This window comes from Eptesicus fuscus, chromosome 17 (genome assembly GCF_027574615.1).
Source record: "Eptesicus fuscus isolate TK198812 chromosome 17, DD_ASM_mEF_20220401, whole genome shotgun sequence".
Lineage (NCBI taxonomy): Eukaryota > Metazoa > Chordata > Mammalia > Chiroptera > Vespertilionidae > Eptesicus > Eptesicus fuscus.
In genome coordinates, this window is record NC_072489.1 from 36994758 (window position 1) to 37019462 (window position 24705).

At 40.7% G+C, this 24705-nt stretch overlaps 1 protein-coding gene across 3 annotated transcripts in view; it reads right to left on the bottom strand.

Annotated features, from left to right (window-relative positions):
• The window catches only part of CPEB3 (cytoplasmic polyadenylation element binding protein 3), a 175391-nt gene that overhangs the window by 59875 nt on the left and 90811 nt on the right, over positions 1 to 24705 (bottom strand). For all 3 annotated transcript variants that reach the window (XM_028133198.2, XM_028133196.2, XM_054729148.1), the window contains 2 exons: positions 16027 to 16194; positions 13605 to 13694 (listed from right to left, as the gene is read on the bottom strand). In XM_028133198.2, coding sequence (XP_027988999.2) covers positions 13605 to 13694; positions 16027 to 16194 — 258 coding nt within the window. The remainder of the gene's footprint in view (positions 1 to 13604; positions 13695 to 16026; positions 16195 to 24705) is intronic.

Sequence of the window (24705 nt, forward strand, 5' to 3'; positions counted from 1 at the left end):
AGGAAGAAGAAGAAAAAGGTAAAGATAAAAATTATGAACAATAAAGTGACAACAAATACATACCTATCAACAAGTGAATCTAAAAATCAAATGAATAAAAAATCTGATGAACAGAATAAACTGGTGAATATAATAGAATCAGGGGCATAGAAAGGGAGTGGACTGACAATTCTCGGGGGGAAAGGAGTGTGAGGGGTGCGGGAAGAGATTGGACAAAAATCTTACACCTATGGATGAAGACAGTGGCGGGGAGGGGGGGTAAGGGCATGGGGTGGGGTGAGGAATCAGGTGGAGGGGAACTATGGGGAGGGGAAAGAGGAACATCTGTAATAATCTGAACAATAAAGATTTATTTTTTTAAAAAAAAGCTAAAGGAGTTCATCACCACCAAACCAGTATTATAAAAAAATAATAATAATAATAATAATAGCACAATTTATCAGATTAGATAGTTGAAACCTACCTTCCTTTCCCTCAAATGATACACACTAGCAAAACCAATAAAAACTACTTCCTTTATAATTCACTGGGTAAAATACTATAAGAGCTGTGTGCACTTCGGAAAAGATACTTTACCTCTTTGAGTCTCAGTTTAAATTGTGTTAGATTGAGATGATCTTTAAGGAACTTACCAGGTCCCAAATTTGATGGACTCTATTCTCTAAGGAAGTGATGAACTTATCACTTGCAAAGATAAAATTCATTCATTTAACAAATATCTGAGGGCCAGCTATTGAGACAGGTATGCAAGGTACTGGGTAAAGAGCAGGGATCAAAACCTAATAAAAACCCTACTCTCATTAAAACTTACATTCCAACCTGGAAAATAGAAAGACACATAATTTTTCAGGTCATGAAAAACACTTTCAAGAAAAATAAAATGAGGGTAAGAGGTATAGAGAGAAAGAGGATGGAGGGGTGCCTATTTTAGATAAGGAAGTCAGGAAAGATCTCTCTGTTAAGGTGACATCTGAACAGAAGTCTAAGGGAAGAAATGAGCAGGCCATTCAGAAACCTGGGGGGAAGATGGTTTAAGACAAATAGAAGATGGTTTAAGACAAATAGAAGTACTAAGACACTGAGAAGCCTTTGTTATCCCTTACTTCAAGGGATAACAAAAAAGTCGGTGTGGCCAGAATGGGTAAGGGAGGGAATGATAGGAGATGATGTCAAAGAACACCCAAGATTCTACAGACCCCTGAGAGGAAAAGGTTTACGCTTCAAGTACAAGATCTATACTAATGTGTTCCTGGCTTCTGCAGGGGTCCCCTATTTTTTAAACACACAGGCAAAAAGTAAGCCTACAACTGCAATGTACCATTTATCTGACTTGGAACTATGCAAAAAAAAAATATATATATATGCTGCAGATGTACAAATTAGCATAAAATTCATTAAAAAATTGCTTTGGGAAGCCATATGATATCAAATCTGGAGTCACTAAGATTTTCATTTCTTTTAGTGTTAGTTAAGCTTCTGCAAATTTATCCTAAAAAAAAGTAATATGAATACAGGATATGTTAACAGAAGCATAATTTATAATATCCTAAATGACCAACAAGCAAGTACATTATGGCACAATAATAAGTTAGGCAGCCTCTTTAAAAATATGAAAATTATGTAAAAACATGGGAGGAAGGAGAATAGAAAATTGTATCTTTGCTAGTATTACATCCTACGAAATATATATATATGAATAAAGACTGGAAGGAAACAGAAAAATGATAATGGTTGGTTCTTCTAAGGAGGCAGAATTACTCTTATTATTTATGAAACTAGTGTCCCGGTGCACGGATTCATGCACATTGAAAGGAAATTAATTAGAAAAAATATTTTAATATCGCTATTTGCCCTTTCTCAACCAAATTCACGATCAACAATGACAGATGGAAACACACGCATGCGATTGGCGCCAGCAAGAGCTTTATATGTATCGCACATGCATGAGTCAACTTAGCCTTTTATATATATATATTAGAGGCCCGTTGCATGAAGATTCATGCAAGAATAGGCCTTCCTTCCCCTGGCTTTGCTTCCGGCCGCCCGGGAGGCACCAAGTCCCCGCTCCCGGGTCGCCTGGGAGCTGCCAAGTCGCCGCTCCTGGGCCACCTGGGAGCCGCCAAGTTCTCGCTCTCGGCCGGAGCACCGCTCCTATAGCTCCCTCCGGCCCCCCTCCCCTCATAGCAGGCACCCCACCCCACCCAGCCACTCTGCGCCTGCATATGCAAATTAACCTGACAAAGATGGTGGTTTAATTTGCATACTCACTCCTGATTGGCTGTGGGCATAGCAAAGGTACAGTCAATTTACATGTTTGTCTAGTATTAGGTAAGATAGAATAAATTTGCTTAATTAGACCTGCTTTCTGATTTAGCTAAACGTTTTCCAGCCCAGTGAAGCACCCCAACTTCTCTTTCAGGTAATTGTCAGCAACCCAGCAGTAAATATCAACATGAAGCAGATTATTATTGTAGATCACGCAGGGAGAACAAAGGGTAAAATATTTAACTGTAGCAGTGTTTGACTATATTCTGCACAGTAAGAAAACCTGAAGTCATTTTCAAGGTCCACCATTTCTTACTTCTTTTCAGTCGGGTCAATTTTCTAAACTTTCTAAATCTCCATTGTCTTGCTAATGAAAAGAAAATAGGATCCTACCAAGTCTCCTATCTACCTACTCTAGGACTTCTGTGAGGATCAAATGAGATGAGGAACGGGAAAAAGATTCATAAATATTTGGTTGAACTGTAAAATGTTTGCACCTGGCTGTAAAGCAAGTCGGGTTCCTGGGCTGAAGAAACTCCAAGGAGGCTAGTCACTAGGGAGAGGAAGCTGGGCGTTGCTATGTGATGTCATTTACCTGGTGCCCATAGTGACCATTTCTGGGCTGGGCTGTGGGCTGCATTTTGCACCATGGGGTCTTGGCAGTGTTGGCTGCAATTTGGTGGGGTGTCGCTCTGGAGTAGTGGCGGGGCCTGTGTCCCACTTGGGGGAAACTGAGTGTTGGTTTGTCAGCGCCAGGTCTGTGGTGCCATTTATTTTTAAATGGCCAGTGTGTGTCATGGCAGCTCCTGTGTTGAGCGTCTGCTCCCTGGTGGTCAGTGCGCATCATAGCTACCAGTTGGACGGACAACTTAGCCTTTTATATATATAGATAACACTTGTTCAATGTAAACCAGATTGCTTTGTTCTGGTTTTACTACTTCATCACAATATTAAGGCCTATAAGTGGGAAAACAATAGAAATTACTATGATTATGTACTTGACAAAGAGAACCACACACTCATTCCTACGCCATTAGGACTGTCAGTAACCCTGCAACATCTGATGGTGTTGACTATTCTTTCTTGCCGTTCCTTTAGCTCCGCAGCCATTGATACACTCCCAGTCCTTCACTCACCCACATCTCCACTGCCATGTCCTCTTCTTTCTGATTCCTAACAACATTTATTTCTTACCTGTTTTCCCTTTTCTTCACCCTCCTTTCTATAAAGATGACTCTTGAAGGATGTAACCTCCAGCCATAGTCTCTTTTCCCAAAGTCCCTACAGCCACAATTCCAATTGCCCATTAGGAATGCTTTCTCAGGTAAGAGGAGAGGGCCTAGTAACCTCCACATGTCTTTAATCAAATCATCACTACACCAAACTGGTTTTCTCTCTATGGACTCCTTCATTCAGCAGTGCCATGATGCTCCCATTCAGTGGAAGGGACTTTTAGTACAATCCTGCTATCAATATGATCTATCTACTCTATCACTGTGAACCCCTTCTCCCCTCAACTCTAGTATCTTAGTTCTTCGTGGTCCTCATCATTACTTATGAGCCTGATTATAGAAAACTCCTAAGTGGCTTTACTGATCCTGTCTAAACCCAACCTGTCCCTTACCAAAAAATAAAAATAAAAAGTGTGTGTGTGTGTGTATATATATATACACACATATATATATATATATATATATAATTTTTAAAAAGCCTTAAATGATATCTAGTCTTTATGAAAGTATTCTATGTGTATTTTCTCCTTTAATCCTCACAGCAAATCAGAGTAGACACTAACTATTATTATTTCCATTTTGTAGATTTTAAAAAAGAGATTTAGGAAGATTAATAATCAGCCCCAAAGATTCTTGCAATGGCAAGAAGTGGCAGAGAAATTCAACACAGACAGCTTACTCCAAAGCCTGTACTCTTTTAAAAATATATATATATTTTTAATTGATTTCAGAGAAGAAGGGAGAGGGAGAGAGAGATAGAAACTCAGTAAGAGAGAATTATTGATTGGCTGCCTCCTACACGCCCCCTACTAGGGATCGAGGTCGCAACCTGGGCATGTGCCCTGACTGAGAATGGAACTATGATCTCCTGGTTCCTAGGTCAATGCTCAACCAATGAGCCACATCGTCCAGGCCAGAGCCTGTACTCTTGATCACTGGTTACCAGGCACAAATTCTAGGCCTGGGAGTGAAGCTACCACCTAACCCTGCCTTGAACATGCAGGACCATTCTTAATCTCTGGGCCATTCTTTTCCCCCTGAATGCGATAGTGTATAGTGTAATACTTAAGAAACTTGGGCTCTGAGGTCAGCCTATTTAGGCTCAAATCCCATTCTCATCATTTAACACATGACCTTGGATAAATTAATTACCCTCTTCTAAACATGTTTCTTCCTCTATAAAATGGAAATAATAAGGGTGCCTACCTTGTGGAGTTGGTAAGATTAAATGAGATTAAGCATAAATAATAGTAACCTGTTCTCTGGATCACAACAAACCCTATGTAAATGTTGGCTATCTAATTATCATAATTCCAGCCCCTGGCAATTCCTGCCTATCCTTTTCCTGCCCAGCTTTTAAGACCACAGTCCACAGTAATCTGTTCTTTCTCTGATGCCTAGGATACTTTACTTGCTTGTCATCAACCATAAGTTGATCTATATTTTAATAAAAATAACATCACCATTCATAATACCTTCTGTATGTGGGGACTGCTTTAAGTACTCCACACAGATTTACTTATTTTAATTCTCATCACAACCTTATAAAGTAGGTACTATGATTATCCCTCTTTTGCAGGTGATGCAAGTAAGGCACAGAAAGGCTAAACAACATGCCTAAAGTCATACAAGTAAAAAGTGGGAGAGCCCAGCAATTCTATTTCCAGAATTCATGCTCTTTACCATCCCATAATGTTTCACATCTGTGTTTTCGTGTCTCTGCAGGAAAACTTAGCCTTCTCCAATACAAGAATGGTGTCTTCTCTGATCCCTACAGGCCATATACAGACTCTTCCACAGACTGATGTGTGCAGAGTCTTGCACAGACTGATGTACAACAAATATTAGATGGATTAATCATGCTGCATGATCATTTGCACTAGGAGCTAGATTCTCTGTTTGTATTTATTGTTCTCTTGCATCCATTTTCAATAACTATCTGCAAATTACTGTATTTTCTCGTTTATAAGACGCCCCTTACTTTTCCAACCCCAAATTAAGAAATCAATATTTTAAACATTTTGCTGGTTTTCCTCTTAAGGCCTTCTTCTTTTCTGGCATCTTAAGGAGTTGTTCTTCCTGTTTTCTCCACTGTCCGATCAGACACTCTGGGAGGAGGTCCAAACTGTCTCTCTGCAGCTCTATTTCCATGCTCTTTTGCATAGCTGATTACATTCAGTTTGAATTTTGCACAGTAAGACAACCACTTACCGGTATTTATCTTTTTATTTTTTGGCATCTTTATGGGCTCAGAATGCTTGGTCCCTGGTGCATCTGCGCACTCTCCACCTCCACCTCCAATTATGGCATCAGCTGACTTCAGTAACAATAAGGCTCATGATTGGAGGAAATCTGTTTGACAAGGTATGGGCAGCTACGACCCATGCGGCTCCCTCCTAGGCTGACTTCCGTGTATAAGATGCCCCTTGATTTTCAGTCTAACGATTTTAGAAAAAAATAGTGTCTTATACACGGGAAAATATGGTACCTACATCCAAGCTATTTTAGACATAATGATATTAATTAGTATTCTGTATGAATGCGAGATCTGGTTCATGCCCTAACATTTGGGAGAATCCCAGTTCCCAGGACTCACAATTTCAGTTCTACTATTCCAGATCTAAAGTGCATGAGAATGCACTCTCAGGAAACTTTTCCTCCATATTTTCGTTAGAGGTGGATCTCTTTTCATCATCAAGAAGGAAATGCAGACAACACAGAGCAAGACTTTGCTTCAATTTTACAAATAGCTATTTGAAAGTATTTTAAACTGATATTTCTACTTGACCAAACTCCACTCTCCCTCCACCCCAAAGCCAAACACCACACAGACGCCTTGATGTCAACTCTCTCTGGGGAACTAGATCAATTCAGCGAAGAAGAAAAAAGTCCTACTTCTTCAAGGCTCTTTCTTCTGCATCCTTTTCTCCTCCTCATAACATTCCAACCACACTTCCTTCATTTCTTCAAAGTACTAAAGCTCTTTTCATACTCAGTACTTTCCACGCAGTACTCCTCTGTTTGGAACTTGCTTCCTTGCACTTTCTAGCTAACACCTCAATTTTCGTGTCTGCTTCACTACTATTTTCTCAGAGAAGCTCTCTCCATATCCCCAATCTAAATTGATACCCCCTTTTAAAGTCACTGCACACTCTATTTTTCCTTTAGAGTAGGAGTCCTCAAACTTTAAACAGGGGGCCAGTTCACTGTCCCTCAGACCGTTGGAGGGCCGGACTATAGTTTTAAAAAAACTATGAACAAATTCCTATGCACACTGCACATATCTTATTTTGAAGTAAAAAAACAAAACGGCAAAAACACCCGCATGTGGCCCGCGGGCCGTAGTTTGAGGACGCCTGCTTTACAGAATGATCACTGTTTGTAATTCTTTTTTTTTTTTGTGACCATCTGATCATTTTCTTATCTTTCCCTTAGGATTACAATTTCATGCGATCTGAGGAGAATCATTAAGACACACAATCTGACTTCCGTGCCTTCTTACGCCTCCCATGTTCTCAGTGGTGCTCTGGAGAACACCAAGCAACTGCCTGCTTGTAGCCACAAAGTGTCCACAGAGCTCTACATATCCCCGAGGGGTTGGTCAAATGCCTCAGTGGCCCTTGTCTCCATCACCTCCAACTCTGCTTGACCCAACAACACTTAAGGGAACAGTTGCTATAGCTGGCCACTGTTTCTCCATGTAGAATTTAAGCCTTCTCGAGTTCATTGAAATGATCATGGTTTTACAAACTGTACTCCAGCTCTGTATAGGTAAACCTGATAGATGAATGAATGATTCTGTGTTTTTTTTATAAGGCATATACTTTCTTTTAAAAAGGGCCAAAGAAAACTATAGTGGATGGTTCGTGTTTTCCTCTCTACTTACATGTAAGCCTAAAACATATAGCCAAACAAGCTGTACCTAATGGCCAACCTTAGGTGACATAAAGAAAAGTACTAAGGGAGAAAGAGGCATAATCAAGAAGGCACCAAACTCAATTAAAACCTCAGGGATTTAAAGTAGAAAAAGCACAAAGGGGCATTATTCAAAAGGCAGAGAATAATTTGGGGTGAACTGCTTAGATGGCCCCAACATTTTTATTTTTTATTTTTTTAAAAATATATTTTATTGATTTTTTACAGAGAGGAAGGGAGAAGGATAGTTAGAAACATCGATGAGAGAGAAACATCGATCAGCTGCCTCCTGCACACTCCCCACTGGGGATGTGCCCGCAACCAAGGTACGTGCCCTTGACCGGAATCGAACCTGGGACCTTTCAGTCCGCAGGCCGACGCTCTATCCACTGAGCCAAACCGGTTTCGGCAGATGGCCCCAACATTTAAAGCAATGGGCATTGATGCTCAAAGTTAACTTCAATCTTGGAATAACACCAAGTTTCTTTAGGTCCTTCCCAAACAGGTCAAACTTTAGCTAAGAGCAAAACACAACAGGAGTCAAAAGCATAATTATTATTTCTCCTCCTTGACCCCAATCACCAAAAACGCAACTTGCTCTCTGAGGACACAAGCCTGAGGACCAGAACCAGGAGATCCAGATTCTCTTCACGGCCTGGCTTTCATTGGTCCATCTCCAAACTTAACCTCAGCTGTAAAATAAGGGCACCTATTCTAGTGTTCTACAGTTTTATATTATGTTGTTATACAGGAACTAGAGGCCCGGTGCATGGATTCGTGCATCAGTGGGGTCCCTTGGCCTGGCCTGCACCCTCTTGCAATCTGGGACCCCTCAGGGGATGTCGGACTGCCAATTTCGGCCCAATCCCCGCAGGCCAGGCCAAGGGACCCCACCAGTTCACGAATCTGTGCGCCAGGCCTCTAGTATGCATATAAAATCTTTGGTTAATCTCTTCCCACCCTCCCAGCTTCCCTCTGAGATTCATGAGTTTGTCCCATGTTTTTGTGCCTGGGCATTGAGTATCTGCCCCCTGATGGTCAGTGCGCATCATAGCTACTGGTCGAATAGTCAAAGGGTTGAACAGTTGTGCTTAGGCTTTTATATATATAGATGGTACCAAAAACCATGGAGTTTATAAGCTGCTAAACTCTCCACTGCTCAGACTAATCCAATGTTCTCTCCAATTTTCAGTAACAAATCTAAGTAGGATATTGTAAAAAATACACACACACACACACACACACACACACACACACACACACACACACACGTGTATATATTGGCAGACAAGAAGAATGGTCGTCCAGAAACCATTAAGTGTAAGGTATGACTAAGGCAGTGGTCGGCAAACTGCGGCTTGCGAGCCACATGCGGCTCTTTGGCCCCTTGAGTGTGGCTCTTCCACAAAATACCACGGCCTGGGCAAGTCTATTTTGAAAAGTGGCGTTAGAAGAAGTTTAAGTTTAAAAAGAAATCGCAATTGTTGTACTGTTGATATTTGGCTCTGTCGACTAATGAGTTTGCCGATCACTGGACTAAGGGAAGTGAAAACATTTAACTTAGAAAAGAGAAGACTGATAGTCCTTTTAAGTACCATGAAATAGATGTCACAATGATGACTTACTGTGTTTTACTTTATAGGACACAATTGACCAATAGATAAAGATTGCAGGGAAGCATTTGACTCAACAGAAAACAAAATTTAATAATTAGTTAGGTCTGCAAGTATATAGACTTCCTCTGAAATAACCTGCCTCCTTTGTAACTAGATGCCTCAGAAGCTAACTGAGTAATTCCCTGGGCTATTTTAGAGTGGGAAGTCGAGAGATTTTATGCAAAGGGATTTGAGGGTCACATATAGTCTCTGTTACATATTCTTCCTTGTGTGTGCATTTTTACAGCCATTCAAAATGTAAGAACTATCCTTAGCCTGTGGGCCATTGCAAAAACAGGTAGTTTGCTGATCCCTGTTCTGGAGGAGTGCTGTCCAATAGAAGTGTTACTCACATACACTTTTCAGTTACTCAACTATAACTGAAAATTTTCTAATATTTACATTTAAAAAGGTAAAAAGAAACAGGTAAGGTTAATTTTAATATATTTTATTTAATCCAACATACCCAAAAATTATCATTTTAGCATGTGAACAAAATTAGTGAACCTTTTAACATTTTTAAAAACTAAGTCTTTGAAATCAGCGTCTATTTCATGCTTATAGCATATCTCAATTTAAATTCGTCACATTTCACCCAGCCAGGGTTGCTCAGTGGTTGAGTGTAAACCCACAAACCAAGAGGCCACCGGTTTGATTCCCAGTCAAGGCACATGCCCAGGCTGTGGGGTCGATCCCCAGTAGGGGGCGTGCAGGAGACAGCCGATCAATGATTCTCATCATTGATGTTTCTATCTCTCTATCCTCTCCCTTCCCCTCTCTCTAAAATCAATAAAAATCAATCAATAAATTAGTCACATTTTAAGTACTCATTAGCACTGAGAAATAGCAGAGGTGACCTTCCGATCAAAACTTAATTCTAATGATTCATATCAATGAGGAAAAATGGAACAGTCAATAAGTAATTGTTGGGACAAGTGGCATGATAATTGGAAAAATAAAGCTGGATCCTTTCTTGTGCCTTACTCCATTATAAATTCCAGATAGAAATCAGATGGCAATGTAAAAAGGTAAAATAAATTCAAATGCCCAAAAAAGAAAAAAATGCCAAAAAGTATGTTATTTTAATCATTGGATTGGCAAAGATTGAAAAAGGCCATATCCCCAGACCCTCGTTAAACCTGAGTTTTGTAAACTGGGTACTATTAGTGGGAATATAAATGTGCATGACCTTTCTTAGGGCAGCTTGGCAATATATATAAACATATACCTCACTTCTGAAAGTTCACCCTAAGAGGTAATATTTATATGAAAAGGACAAAAAGATGAAGGCATTAAGGATATTCACTGAAGCATCTTCCATGAGGGGAAACAACTGGAAGTAACTTCAATGTCCATCATCAGTAGGACTAATTAAATAAAATAAGGTCATTAACAATAATGTAGGTTTCTTATAGAAAGGTGCTGACATTGCTGGAGCCGGGGGAGAAGGTAGGTTATTAAACAGCATGCATAATGTGATCCTGTTTATGTAAAATTTTAAATTTCATGTAAATGTATATATTCACAGAGATATCAGAAGGATATTTAATAAAATGTATACAGCGATTATTTCTGATAGAGGTAGATATGGAATAATTTTCTTTGGACATGATCATTTATATTTATCTTCATTTTTATAATGATCATCTGACACCTTTTATCCCAGAATTATTTTTATAACCTCAGCATGATTATTTTTTTTTTTCAGCTGGCACTCTTAGACGTATCTTTTATTTTTTTTTAAATATATTTTATTGATTTTTACAGAGAGGAAGGGAGAGGGATAGAGAGTTAGAAACATCGATGAGAGAGAAACATCAATCAGCTGCCTCCTGCACACCTTTTACTGGGGATGTGCCCGCAACCAAGGTACATGCCCTTGACCGGAATCGAACCTGGGACCTTTCAGTCCGCAGGCCAATGCTCTATCCACTGAGCCAAACTGGTTAGGGGAGACATATCTTTTATACTTGTCATTTTACACAGTATGTTACAATAGCCACAATATGAATACATTATTTCACTGAAATAACACTGTCATGATTCACATGTGCAACTAGTACTCTGAGGAATATCTTTTTATACCCGGGACTTAACAGAGTATATTATATATGGTACAGTGTGGTCAACTCATTCATTCACTGAAACAACACTACTCTGATTCAATGAATTATTTGCACACTTTTTTTTTTTTTTACACAAAAATAAATTTATTTTAGAGACAACTTTTCCAGAACCTTTCTTCTCCAGATTGAGACCTACTATCAAAGCCTGGGTAAGCTGTCCTGGGGCCAACATGCAGCTCCCTGCTGGATCAGGAGCTGGTGCTGCCTTGACTGTGTGTTTTTCTTTAATGAATTTATTGGGGTGATATACTATCTGATAAAAGAGTAATATGCAAATTGACCATACCTCCGCTACACCACAAGCCACACCCACCAGCCAATCGGGAGCAAGTATGCAAATTAACCCAACCAAGATGGCTGTGGCCACAGAGAGAGCAGGAGGCTTGGGTTTCCCTGGCAATGGAGGAAGCCAAGCTTTCCGCCTGCCCCGGCCTCCGCTTAAGGCTACAAAGTTTCAATTATAGAAGATAAATAAATCCCAACAAAATGCGGCCAAGGAACTAGCAGGAGGCTTGGCTCCACTCAAGGCTACAAAGTTTCAATTATAGAAGATAAATAAATCCCAGATACCAGGGCCTCCATTTGGGTCACCGGGGGGCGTGGCCAGCCTGCAAACCACCATAGGCCCCTCACCCAGGCTGCCCCACACCCCAAGGGAACCCCCACCCTGATCTGGGACACCCTTCAGGGCAAACCAGCTGGCCCCCACCCATGCACCAGGCCTCTATCCTATCTAATCCTATCTAGTCCTATCTAATAAAAGAATAATATGCAAATTGACCATCACTCCAACACACAAGATGGCTGCCCCCATGTGGACATAAGATGGCAGCCACCAGATGGCCAGCAGGGGAGGGAAGTTGGGAGAAACCAGGCCTGTAAGGGAGGGCAGTTGGGGGTGATCAAGCCTGCAGGGGAGGGCAGTTAGGGATGGGCAGTTGGGAGGGACCCAGGCCTGCAGGGGAGAGCAGTTATGGGGGACCAGGCCTGCAGGGGAGGGTAGTTAGGGGCAAAAAGGCTGGCAGGGGAGCAGTTAGGCCTCAATCAGGCTGGCAGGGGAGTGGTTAAAGGGTGATCAGGCTGGCAGGCAGAAGCGGTTAGGGGCAATCAGGAAGGCAGGCAGGCGAGCAGTTGGGAGCCTGGATTGTGAGAGGGATCCCAGATTGGAGAGGGTGCATACACCCCCGTGCTGAGGGACATATACCCCCGTGCACAAATTTCGTTCACTGGGCCTCTAGTTGGTTAATAAAATTATATAGATTTCAGGTGAGGACTTTTAAACATATGTCTTAAACACATTTGTTTAGACAGTGTCATACATGCACCACATGAACACATTCCTTTGCTGAAATAATCCGCATGATGATTTTTATATTTTCTGATTAATATAAAACTCAAATTTTTAACTTTAAAAATTCTTTGAACATACAGAAGTATGTTAAAAGCAAACAAACAGCCCTGTTTAATGAGTAACACTTTCATAGGCTATAAAGAGAGTGGGGAGAAATACAGGCGACAAAGAAACCAGACATGAAAGGAAGCCACTCGCCTTTCCTCGGTTAAGCTATCTTTGATTCCTGGAAAAGGCACAGGAAGGACAAGTATTTTGACCCCCATCTTCTAGTGGTGGGTGATGTTTTACACAACAACTCATCCCAAAAAACAATTCCTTAGAGATGAAAGGCAGCCTTAAAACATATCTATAGAACATAACATGAGAAGAACACTTTCTCTTTAACCCAAACACTCTTCTGCGTACATCTAGATGCGGACCCAGAGTTAGTATCACCAGAAAAGATCCCTAGATCCTACAAAAATGGCAAACTATGAACAAAGTAATATATTTTCATGGTCTCGTAAATAATAAAAGAAAAGCCTACCAAGAATAAGAGAAGCAAGATTATGTGAAGAGTCCTTTGCTAGCTTGCTCTCCACCCATCAACAGATTAAGCTGCTTAAGAGACACGAATAAAGGTAATTTCATATAACGTCATTCTTCAGTCACTAGGTTTTCCAAGTTTGGGCTTTGTAAGATCTATAAAACCACAGAGCTATGGGATACAAATAAAATTTGACTTTAAGTAATCTTTTCCTTTCCCATCACTGCCATTTCTCAAAACCCTAGATCCTTTTTCTCAAATAGTTAGCACAAGGTTCATTCACAACAGACTCACAGGGCCTCGCTGTCAATAGAATAGATACCCCAAAACAATCAGTGTGCTCCTGGGAACAGCCTTCAAGTGAAAAACAGTGAGACGCGAGCAGATGACCAATGTTAAATGTTTTCTCAGTTGGGGCGGGGAGGCAGGGGAATGTCAACAGCTATTTCAAGAGTTAAAAGGCTGCCTCTTACTGAACTATCGAGCTGGCTCTCCAGCAGGCAGGCAGCGGAGACCGTTCAAGGGCATTACCTTTCGGAGGAAAGTACGACTTGCTTTCAGCTTTGTGAGGCCAGTCTACCACGAGAGGTCCAAACCTGCGGAAGCTGGCGGTGATCTCATCTGCAAAACAGAGAAGGGATCTTAGCAAAAGAGAAACGAACATTGCAAACCGAATAGCATAAAACATGCCTTTTCATATAAGAAATGTTCTGAGAGCCGTTTTGTAAAGCCTTTGTACAGAAGGCAAACCTACGAAGCAAAATACCAATCGTTTAGGGGGATACTTTTGGTCACTCACTCTCACCCATGCAGAATGTGATTCTAACTATAATTCAGTTCCCTTCACTGCCAATTCACTTGATATAAAGATTTGGGAGGGGAAAAAAATCTGACATTAGCTAAGGTGACCTCCCTGTCAAATAAAATGGAGATTCTAAAAATAGGAATGTTTTCTGCTTTTAGAAATAAGTCAGTCAGAGAAAGATAAATATCACATGATCTCACTCATTTGTGAAATATAAGGAACAACATAAACTGATGAACAAAAACAGATCTAGAGACATAGAAGCATTGATCAGACTGTCAAACCTCAGAGGGAAGTTAAGGGTAAAGGGGAGAGATCAACCAAAGGACTTGTATGCATGCGTATAAGCCTAACCATTGGACACAGACACCAGGGGTTGAAGGCATGAGTGGGGAGGTGGGGGGGCAATGGGGAGATAAGGACACATATGTAATACCTTAATCAATAAAGAGAGAAAAAAAAAAAAAGGCAAAAGTACACAGAATATTTAAAATATTTTTACTTGTGTAAAATAATCTCTCAGATTATTAACTCTGGCTTATTATTATTAATCTAAAGAGTATTAATCTGTATGATTATTTTATAAATAGTTATGATTCTTTTGGTGAGGAGTAGGGGAAATAAGTAGATAATTCTATTTGGTGGGTTAATAAAACTTAAAAGCCAATGGTTTCTTTCATACATCCCTACTACACAGCCTATAAAGAAAATGTTTCAAAAGTTGGAGTTCAATAAATTTATCTTTTCCTTCTGACTTTTGACTCAAAGCAGGAGATTATAACTTAGCTCCTATCCAGGTTTAAGTTGCCACTCTCTTAGTCATGATCAAAACTTTGTCTTAAAGAAAAATCCATTTGATAAATAAAATTAACTTTAGTACAAGAACAGTTCAGAGGAAATGAGTCTCCATTTGTGTACAACTTTAAAGCATCAAGTCTAAAATAAAACTATTTTTAGAGACTATTCTTCTCTCAACACACACACAAAAAGTATGATAAATTAGAAAAATGTCAGACCAAGAAAAATGCTGGCAAAACAGTTTTTTAAACATTTTATAGCAGGTCCAAGGCCTAGAACTAGAGTTGTTTTTTCCCCTTAACTGTTATAACTTTGTTTCATTTATCCATTCAACAAATATTTATTGACAACCTACTGTGTGCTAACTGGCTTTAGGCATAAGAGAAAAACTTACTTTTGGATTGGTAGGATCTCAAAAATATCATTAAGAAAGTTTCTAATTAGTCTTCATTCTTATAGACAAGAGTGTGGCTCTTATTAATAGGCATCTATATTAAAACTAGAGGCCCGATGCACGAAATTTGTGCACACACAGGGGAAGGGGGTCTCCACAGCCCGGCCTGTGCCCTCTCGCAGTCCGGGACCCCTCGAGGGATGTCTGACATGGGGATCAGGCCTAAGCCAGCAGTCAGACATCACTCTTGCAGTCCGGGATCCCTCGCTCCTTACTGTCTGCCTGCAGCGGAGAGGGGAGAGGCTCCTACCACCGCTGCTGCGCTCGCCAGCCATGAACCTGGCTTCTGGCTGAGTGGCGCTCCCCTTGTGCGAGTGCACTGACCATCAGGGGACAGCTCCTGCATTGACCGTCTGCCCCTGGTGGTCAGTGCACGTCATAGCGACCGGTCATTCCGCCATTTGGTGGATTTGCCTATTAGGGTTTTATTATATAGGATATGAGATGGTATGGTGTAATGGACATGAGCAAAAGCTGTGATGTTGAGTTCCACAGCTACATAACCCTGGACAAATTATTTCTCTCTGATCCGCAGCTTCCTCATCTATAAAATGGAGTTGGTAGGCTAGGCCTTATGGGATAGCTATGGGGATTAAATGAGATACCGCAATGTGAAGCACCTCGCACAATAATGAGCTTGTAGTAAGAGTTTCAGAGAAGTTAGCTCTAATATAGTAACTAGGAAATGGGACACTGTTGGGAGACTGCTATGTATAAAACGCATATAAACAGTAGACCTGAAGTACATAATCTATTGCTGCTCCATCCACTGAATATTCTCATCCCCTGCTCACTAAGATATGAACGACCTAAACCTGCCTTGGAGAGGAGAGGCAGGGTCGATCACACAAAGAACCAACCTGGCCTTTATACAGTCATCAACGAACGCACAGTACCTTCGTCGATGTCAGGAGGAAGGCCTCCAACAAACACCTTCCGAGAGTAGCGCTCTACTCGCTCCCCATTTTGACAGCGAGTGGGGGAACTTAAGCCAGAGGACAAGGACTGGTCGCCATGACTGTCGTCCAGGAAGGCATCTTCAAAGGGGAAGAGAGAAGACCGACCTGAAACAAAATGTGGGAGTTTGCACAGTGAAAATGATGTTCCCGGACGACAAACGTTTTATGAGGAGCCAAAATGCAGAGTAAAGCATATAAGAAGGTAACTCCTGAGCTGTGACTTTTTCAACAGAACGAGCAACGGCAGATTACCAGGTCTAGGCAAATTTGCACCATCATTTTTGTGTAAAGGTATTGTAACCCACAGACACGACTAGAGTGATACTAAGGAAGAGGCATCAAATACTGCAGCTGTTTTTGCTGCTAAAAAATCACCACATCTTACTCACAGAGGCCCTATCCCTGCTGCTAAGAGTACTCAGCAAGTTATGTGTCCTTTCCCTAAGCATGTCTTAAAATAGATGAAAAAGTAATCTTTATTCACAGATCTTTATTTGCTCTTTAGGGTGAGCTCAAAGGTTCAGTTCTAAAGATGGACCCTGGATGGCTGAGGGAATATTAAACGGATGACGGAGGCTGATAACTTCTCTGAGAGCTGGACTACACATGATTCAGTTTTTCCTGCCATTTCAAGCTACTCCAATTTGAAAATAAACATCTGCAATAATAAAAGGTGGGACAGGTAAATGAAACCATGTTAAGACGTGGGAAGACAGATGTAGATGTGGTTATGACAATTTTAACCCTCCTAACGTAGGCCATATTTTATATCACGCAAAAATTTTTTCTCATTGTTAACTCTACAGCCAAATAAAGTGGACAGAGTAAAGGTGCCTACCCACGCCACATGATATAAGAAAGATACCAGCAGTTAGGGTCTGTTAATAAATGTAACACAGTAATGCCACCTGGCATTACAAAATAAAATCTAAGCTTAAAAACAAATACGTTTCCTGTTTGAGTCAGTGAGTTCCTGGTAAAACTTTCCACTAGGTTCCCCTCTAAAAACAAACTTGTCTTGAGCACTCTTTAAAAGAAAAATTTCCCTCTAAAATAAATTCATACAACTCTTCAAAAAAAAAAAAAAAAAAGTCTTCCCCATTTAGTCTATCCTGTCTTTAGCCTGTCTTTTATTTCCCTGAAACCTAGGTTCTGCGTCACCACAGTCAACTCTATGAAACAGAATATAAATAGCCTTAGAAAAGTACTGAACATTTATTTCTTTTACAAAAAAAAATTGTTACTAATATAACTCTGTTTATTTTATGAACCCAGGTGGTATAAGAAAGGCACTATTTTGATGTTGGGAGTTAATAAATAAAAGGACCAAAGAAATTTTTGTTCAGCTCTTCCCAGCTCCGCTACAAAGAAACAGAACAAAATTTGGTCACCTCACGTCACCTAGCTTTTTCAGCCTGACAGGAACAAACAATGGACAGTAAATTCTCATCCTTGTGATTTGTTTTGATCACTGGGGGCGGGGAAATAGATCTGCAGCAACTATAGGCAAAATGAGTTTCCCTAAGACATGAAGAGCTGTTCTCCCTCGGCTGTCAGCTTTGCTTTTCACGTAATCCACACTCAGTGAATTAGGCGCCTACTTCTGTGATAGGAACACGCCCAATCAGCATTTCCCACAGATTGTTCCTATCCCCATCTTTGACCCTCAACGCGAGTAACATGAGATGCTCAGAAAACAAAAGCTTGGCCCTAACCGGTTTGGCTCAGTGGATAGAGCGTCGGCCTGCGGACTCAAGGGTCCCAGGTTCGATTCCGGTCAAGGGCATGTACCTTGGTTGCGGGCACATACCCAGTAGGGAGTGTGCAGGAGGCAGCTGATCGATGTTTCTCTCATCGATGTTTCTAACTCTCTATCCCTCTCCCTTCCACTCTGTAAAAAATCAATAAAATACATTAAAAAAAAAAAAAAGCTTGTGTGGGAGGAGGGAAGGAAGAACTAAACAATATTGGAAAACATTGCCCAGTTTATGCCCTTCTCATAGATTCACAATCCACATTAGACTACAAAAGGCTGGGGAAAGTGCCACGGTAAAACAAATTATTCCAGCATTACCTGGATTTAAAATAAAGGACTCTTGCCCAGCTGGCATAGCTCAGTGGTTGAGCATTAACCTATGAACCAGAAGGTCACAGTTCAATTCTTGGTCAGGGCACATGCCTGGTTTGCAGGCTCGATCGATCCCCAGTGTGGGGTGTGCAGGGGGCAGCTGATCAATGATTCTCTCTCATCATTGATGTTTCTATCTCTCTCCGTTCCTCTCTAAATCAATAAAAATATGTATTTTTAAAAAAGATAAAGAAATCTTTAACATACATAATTCTGTGAAAAAATATTTATCCACATTCCATGAACACCAAATAAATAAGATCATTATTTGGAAGTCCCTGACAAAGAAATCAAGTCTGGTCAGAGAGAGAGGCAAGTACACAATTATAAAACAGAGGAATAAGTACTAAGAGAAGACTTTTTACTAAATGACACAAAAGCACAATTAACTGCCCGATGGGAAATGGGGGCAAAAAGACCTGCAGAGTGATTTCATAGGAGGGCAGATTTGAGCAGAATCTTGTGGGAGAGCCTAAGGTAAAGAACAAGAATCCACAGAGAAAGAACTTTTAACGCAGTTTGGATCTTTCCTCCAAACCTGCTCCTCTCAATAAAAATGACTATTATCCATATCCAATTCAATCCACAAAATCCAGAAGCCATCCCTGACATCTGTTTCTTTCATACTCCAGTTTTACTCCATCTCTCCATATGCCCTACCAATTCAAGCTATAAAATTCTTCAAACCAGTCAATTCTCTTCATGTTCGATCCTAACAGCCTAGTCCAGATCACCATCACCTCTCACCTGAACTAACAGTCTAATGAATCTACACCAAGCATGTCAAACTCGTGGCCCACAACGAATATTTTTGCAGCCCGGCCAATATAACAGTATGTAAAAAACGTTTTAATAAAAATTTTGTAACTTAATTTTTACAATATCCTATTACACATAATTATTAATAACTAACTACAACGTTCGCTGATGACTAATTATTATAATCGTGTTGCATTCATTTCCCTTACGCGCACGTGTACCATTTCTCTCCACTAATACTAGCAGTGAATATTTTAGCAGCCGGTTGCCACGTCATTAGTCTTGGACTGACTTGTTTGGTGTGTGCAACAGGGAATATTTCAGCTTTCAGAGAACAAGAAAAATAGGTTTATTTGCATTATGCTTATTAATTTGTGCAGTTATTCAGTGTCTGGTAAGTTAATGTTCAAGAAAAAAATATTAATTTTTATTAAAATGTTCTATTATTTTATGTTAACGATTACTCATTTATTTCAGCTCTTTGTATTCAGCATGTCTCTATTGAAGTAAACCTACGTTTCTATGAAAATCGAAGCTTTTGGTTTTTTTGCGGCCCACGTAAACTTAAACCTTGTTTATTTGGCTCATGTTAGCCTTTGAGTTTGACATGCTTGATCTACACAATAGCTTGCTTAGTCTACTGATTTCTATCCTGAACCCTACAGTGCTTTCTCCACAAACAGTCAAAGTCGCCATTTTCAAATATTAACCTGAACATGTAACCTCACTCCTCACCCCGACCTGTAAAACCCCTCAGTGACTTCCCATTGCTCTCTGGATACAGTGCAGACACATCTCTGTAACCGTAAGGCCTCTGCCTGCCTCTCCTACATCATAGTTGCTGCCTCTCCCTCTGGTTCACTAACCTCCGACTGCGCACACCTCCTTTGAATTTCTTGATTATTCCTCCTTGCCTCGGGCTCTAAGGACAAGGTGTTCCCCTAACCAACAAACACCCTCTTCCCAGCTCCCTAATTTTCTAGTTAATGCCTACGATTCTTCAGGTCTCAGCTGAAAAGTCATTTTCTCAGGTGGAACGACCCTGACCTTCTAGATTCGGTTAAGGTCCCCTTTTCTATCCACTCAGAGCACTTTTCTTAACACTTTCCCCAATTACCACTAAACTACTGTATGGGTTTCTATTTGGTATCTCATTTCCCAAAACCCCATTAAATTGTAAGCTCTATTAGGAAAGGGACCCATTTAATCCTATTCATCACTGTATCTTCACGTTCTAATAAGAGCACGTAAAAGGTACTCCATAACTGTTCAAAGTGAGGCAGCATCCGGGAAAGGAAACAGCATGTGCAAAGGCATGTGATGCAAGGAAAGGCTGGAACACAATACACGCTGTGACGATGGCAAGAGATGGGACCGTGCCCCAGAAAATCGAGACCTTTTCTATTGCTTCTATTCATTCAAGCATTATATTCTATATTACAAAAAAAAATTTAGAAAATTTCCCCCATTTTCCAAATTTAATATTTCTTTCTCATACTAGCCTTTTCTTCTTTTTTAAACTACACTCACTCCCTGAAAAGTCCGACACTCCCATCTAATCCATCTCCCATCCTGTCACAATGAATTCTCTAAGATGCTTGTGACCATGGTATTTCCTCTACCCCCAATCCTACAATAGCTACCATCAGCTCCACCAGCAATTTACACCCAGGGAGAAGGGGGGTGGGGTGAGAGTCTGAAGAAATCTGTGACTGTCCAGATGAGAGATGAGGAAGTCTTAAACCAGAGCAGTGGAGAAGGAGAAGTGGATGTTCAAGACATTCTAGAATAAGGAGAACTTGCTTTCTGCATGGCCAACAGAACCACAGCTTCCCCAGAGTATTTTGACAAAGAAAATAAAAGCAAGAGTTAATTGTGAAAATCTGGACTGTTTTAAAAATTGGTTATGGATACTTAAACTTTCCAAGGTTTTAAAACCAAATCTCTGTTTTATTTAGTTCTTAGAGTACCATAGACTTTAGTAGTAAAGTGGCCCCTGGAAATGAAACTACTAAGAATTCACACATACGTGTTGTTTCCCTAACTGTGGGTAAGAAGGAAGAAGCCCATCCCCAGATCTCCGTAATCAGAATCTGTGGAGGTCAAACTTGAAAATCTGCACTTTCAACAAATTTCCCCAGTGATCCCTGTGCTCAAATTTAAGAACCATGGAGATTGCCCATCTATAGCAGGCAGCCACTGAAAGAGGTACTGTGTGAAGTATATAGATAGAGCCTTGGGAAACATCCAAGCTCAATCAAGTTAAAGAAAGTGTATCCTCAGGAATGGACTGTAAAATCCATAATCTAGTCCATCTCCCTGTAACGTGACTGCCCGGAGGGCTGGTGGAATAAAAAGTTAGTCTGCAGGAGGCATTTAAAAGAAGTGAAGAGGAAGAACTTGCCGCGTTCACCCAGCGCAGACCCACAGGAGCTAAAAGGATTTTATCATGCTGGTGGGATTACTCCTCTGTGGGACAGAATGGCGCATTTGATATTTCCGTAGCCTGACAACCATGTATTTTCCTATACTCCAGTGACAAGCTCCTGAACGACTCTAAGTGAATTTAGTGTGTTGCTATTGTGAAATGCCTCCTGCAGACTAACTTTTTATTCCACCAGCCCTCCGGGCAGTCACGTTACAGGGAGATGGACTAGATTATGGATTTTACAGTCCATTCCTGAGGATACACTTTCTTTAACTTGATTGAGCTTGGATGTTTCCCAAGGCTCTATCTATATACTTCACACAGGTGACTCTTGAACTAGTACACAAGTAATCAGCCAGTGACGTTGTACTTCTACTGCATCCATCCCCGTAATAAGTTAAAGCGGTGGTGTTCTGATTCGTCCAGTGATCCCTTGTGAGGCTGGTATTTACACATTCATTGGGTTGGCATAAATCCTTCCCCCCAAGACAAATCACCCCTGGGAAGACTGGGCAGGTTTAGTTCCTGGACATGTGTTACTAGAAACTGACCCTTGAAGAGGCTGCACCCAAACTGCGTCCCACGAAAGGCCCTGCTTCCTAACTAGCATCTTTCTGATGTACTTCTTTTCTTCAATGACAACATTCCCCAAGACCAAAAAACTTCAAGTAAGCCATTTTACTTAACAAAAAAAAATATATTCTTATACCTCTAGTATATAAATCTGCTTTAACCTCGTGACACTTCCATATAAAATATTCATATTCAATATTTCAACAGAAGCCAGAGGAAAGCTTCTCATCTGCCGCGACTTGGCCATTGGGCTTTCTTTTCTACCAAATGGTCTGGTTTTCTGATATCTGTTTTCAATTAATAACCACAATGTGCCCGGCCAGCGTGGCTCAGTGATTGAGCGTCGACCTATGAACCAGGAGGCTACGGTTCGATTCCCGGTCAGGGCACATGCCCGGGTTGTGGGCTTGATCCCCAGTGTGGGGTGTGCAGGAGGCAGCCAGTCAATGGTTCTCTTTCACCGTTGACGTTTCTGCCCCTCTCTCCCTCTCCCTTCCTCTCTGAAATCAATAAAAACATATTAAAAAAATAAAATAAAAAAATAACCAGAATGTCATTTTTGGCCCAGTAATTAGAAAAATACTCTCTGAATGCAGAGATGACTTAAACCTGAAGGATCCTTGTAAGAAAAATGCCAAATAAGAAACCTGCAAAGCACAGAAGGCTTGTCCAAGATAACTCTACCCCAGGAGGCTTCCTTTCCAGCTCCGACCTCACCTGTGAGCTCCCACCAAGGCCTCTGCCGTCGATCAATAGCACGAGGGCGCCTCTGGCCCGGTGCATCCACGCCAAGCCTGACCCTTTTCATCTTAGTTTTGCAAATAGCTCAGGAAATAAGTCACTTTGGGGATTTTTTTTAATGGTAAGACTCCCTTAAAAAAATTGCCTGTAAGTCAAGAGTCAGGTTCTAGGCTATGCAGTAATCTGTGACGTTGATCAAGATATATCACTTACCTGAGTCTCATTTACATATTGAGACATTTAAACTAGATGAGATTTTTCAAATCTCTGAGGGCAGCAGAACTCCTTTTATTACACAAATGTCTTCCATAAAACCCTACTATACAAACAGATACAAATACACCTTTCTTGGTATTGCTATATGGGTATCTCCTAGGTATCACAAGCTGAATCTGTTTATAAGTGAACTCTTGGCATCTACCTTAAACCTATTCTCTCCTACTCCTATTTCAATATGTAGCCTCACAATCCACACAATTGCTCAAGCTGGAATCTGAACATCATTTTCAGTCTTCCTTCTGATTTACTTTCCACATTCAATTCTTCAATCTAATGCCATCAAGAGGGTAGACTCCAACCTCCATAATCTCTCTTCCATTTGTTCACTTATTTCCAATTCCATTGCCATTACCCTACCCTAAAACATCATCTCTTACCTATCATTCTGAACTAGACAGCCTACTCCTCTCACAACACTCCAAACAGTAGCCAGAGTGCTCTTTGAAAAACATAAATCCAATCACTTGACCCTGGCTTTAAAACATGAATAGATTTCCTCTTGTACTTGGACCAAGTTCAAAATCCTTACCAGGAGCATGATCAGATTTCCTTCCTTCCTCCAACCTCTTCTTAAGTCACTCTCCCCTCTCCCCTTCCAAGCTCAGCCATTTTGGGCTCTATTAACTTCCTCAAACACACAAAGCCCTTTCTTTTGTCAAGTCCCACCCTCCTTTGCAAAAATAACAGCTTTACTGAGATATAATTCACATATCATACAATTCACCCATGTAATCCAATAGCAATTACTCCCCATTTTCCTCAAATCTCTCAGCCCGAGGCAACCACTAGTCTACTTTCTATCTCAATAGATTTGCCTATTCTGGACATTTCATAAAAGTGGGATCTGTGATCCTTTATAATTGCCTTCTTTCATTTAGCATAATGTTTTTAAGACTTAGCAATGTTGCAACATTCGGTCTTTTACTACTCCCCTCCTCCCCCCCACCACACACAATACTTTGCCTCAAGCCTCTTAAAATAGCTGTCCTATAATGTCTGGAATTTTCTTTAAAATACTCGAAGGGGGGACTATATGAAACAAAATTGGCAAAAATGTTGATAACCACTGAAGCTAAGTAATGAGTATATAGTTCATTAAACTATTCTATTTTGTGTGTGTGTTTGTAAATTTCCATAATAAAAAAAGTTTAAAGATAGCCGTCTTTCCATCTTTTCAGTTTCAGTTTAAATAACATCTCTTCAGTGAACACCATCCTATGTTGGAGGGAACCTCACCCTAACCCTAACCCTACCCCGTTTTTCCTGCCTAGTACTTACCATAACTTTTGAATATAAAAATGCTGGTTTCACTTATTTATTGTGTGTGTCTCTCCTACTAGAATGAACACTTGGTAGAGAGACAGAACACATCGAAAGGCCGGCCCAGCATCTGACCCAGAGTAAGCACACAAACGCGTAATGAATGAAATCAGGGTGGACCGCCACGAGCCCCTCCTTCATTATTCCTTCAGGCGCCTTCTGGCAAAGGTGAAAGGCTAGTGCTGTTCCTCATACCACGTCCTGCGCTCAAAGTTTCCCATTACAACAAACAGGAACATTTCAGAGATTTTAATCATGAGCACTCAGAAATTTCTTCAGCTGTCCATGTTTCACGCTAGAACCAACCATTCCTTTAGGCAAGAAAGCTCACGTAATCAGGTTTGAATGAGCAGGGCGGCATGCTTGCACCATGGTTTCACTGATATAG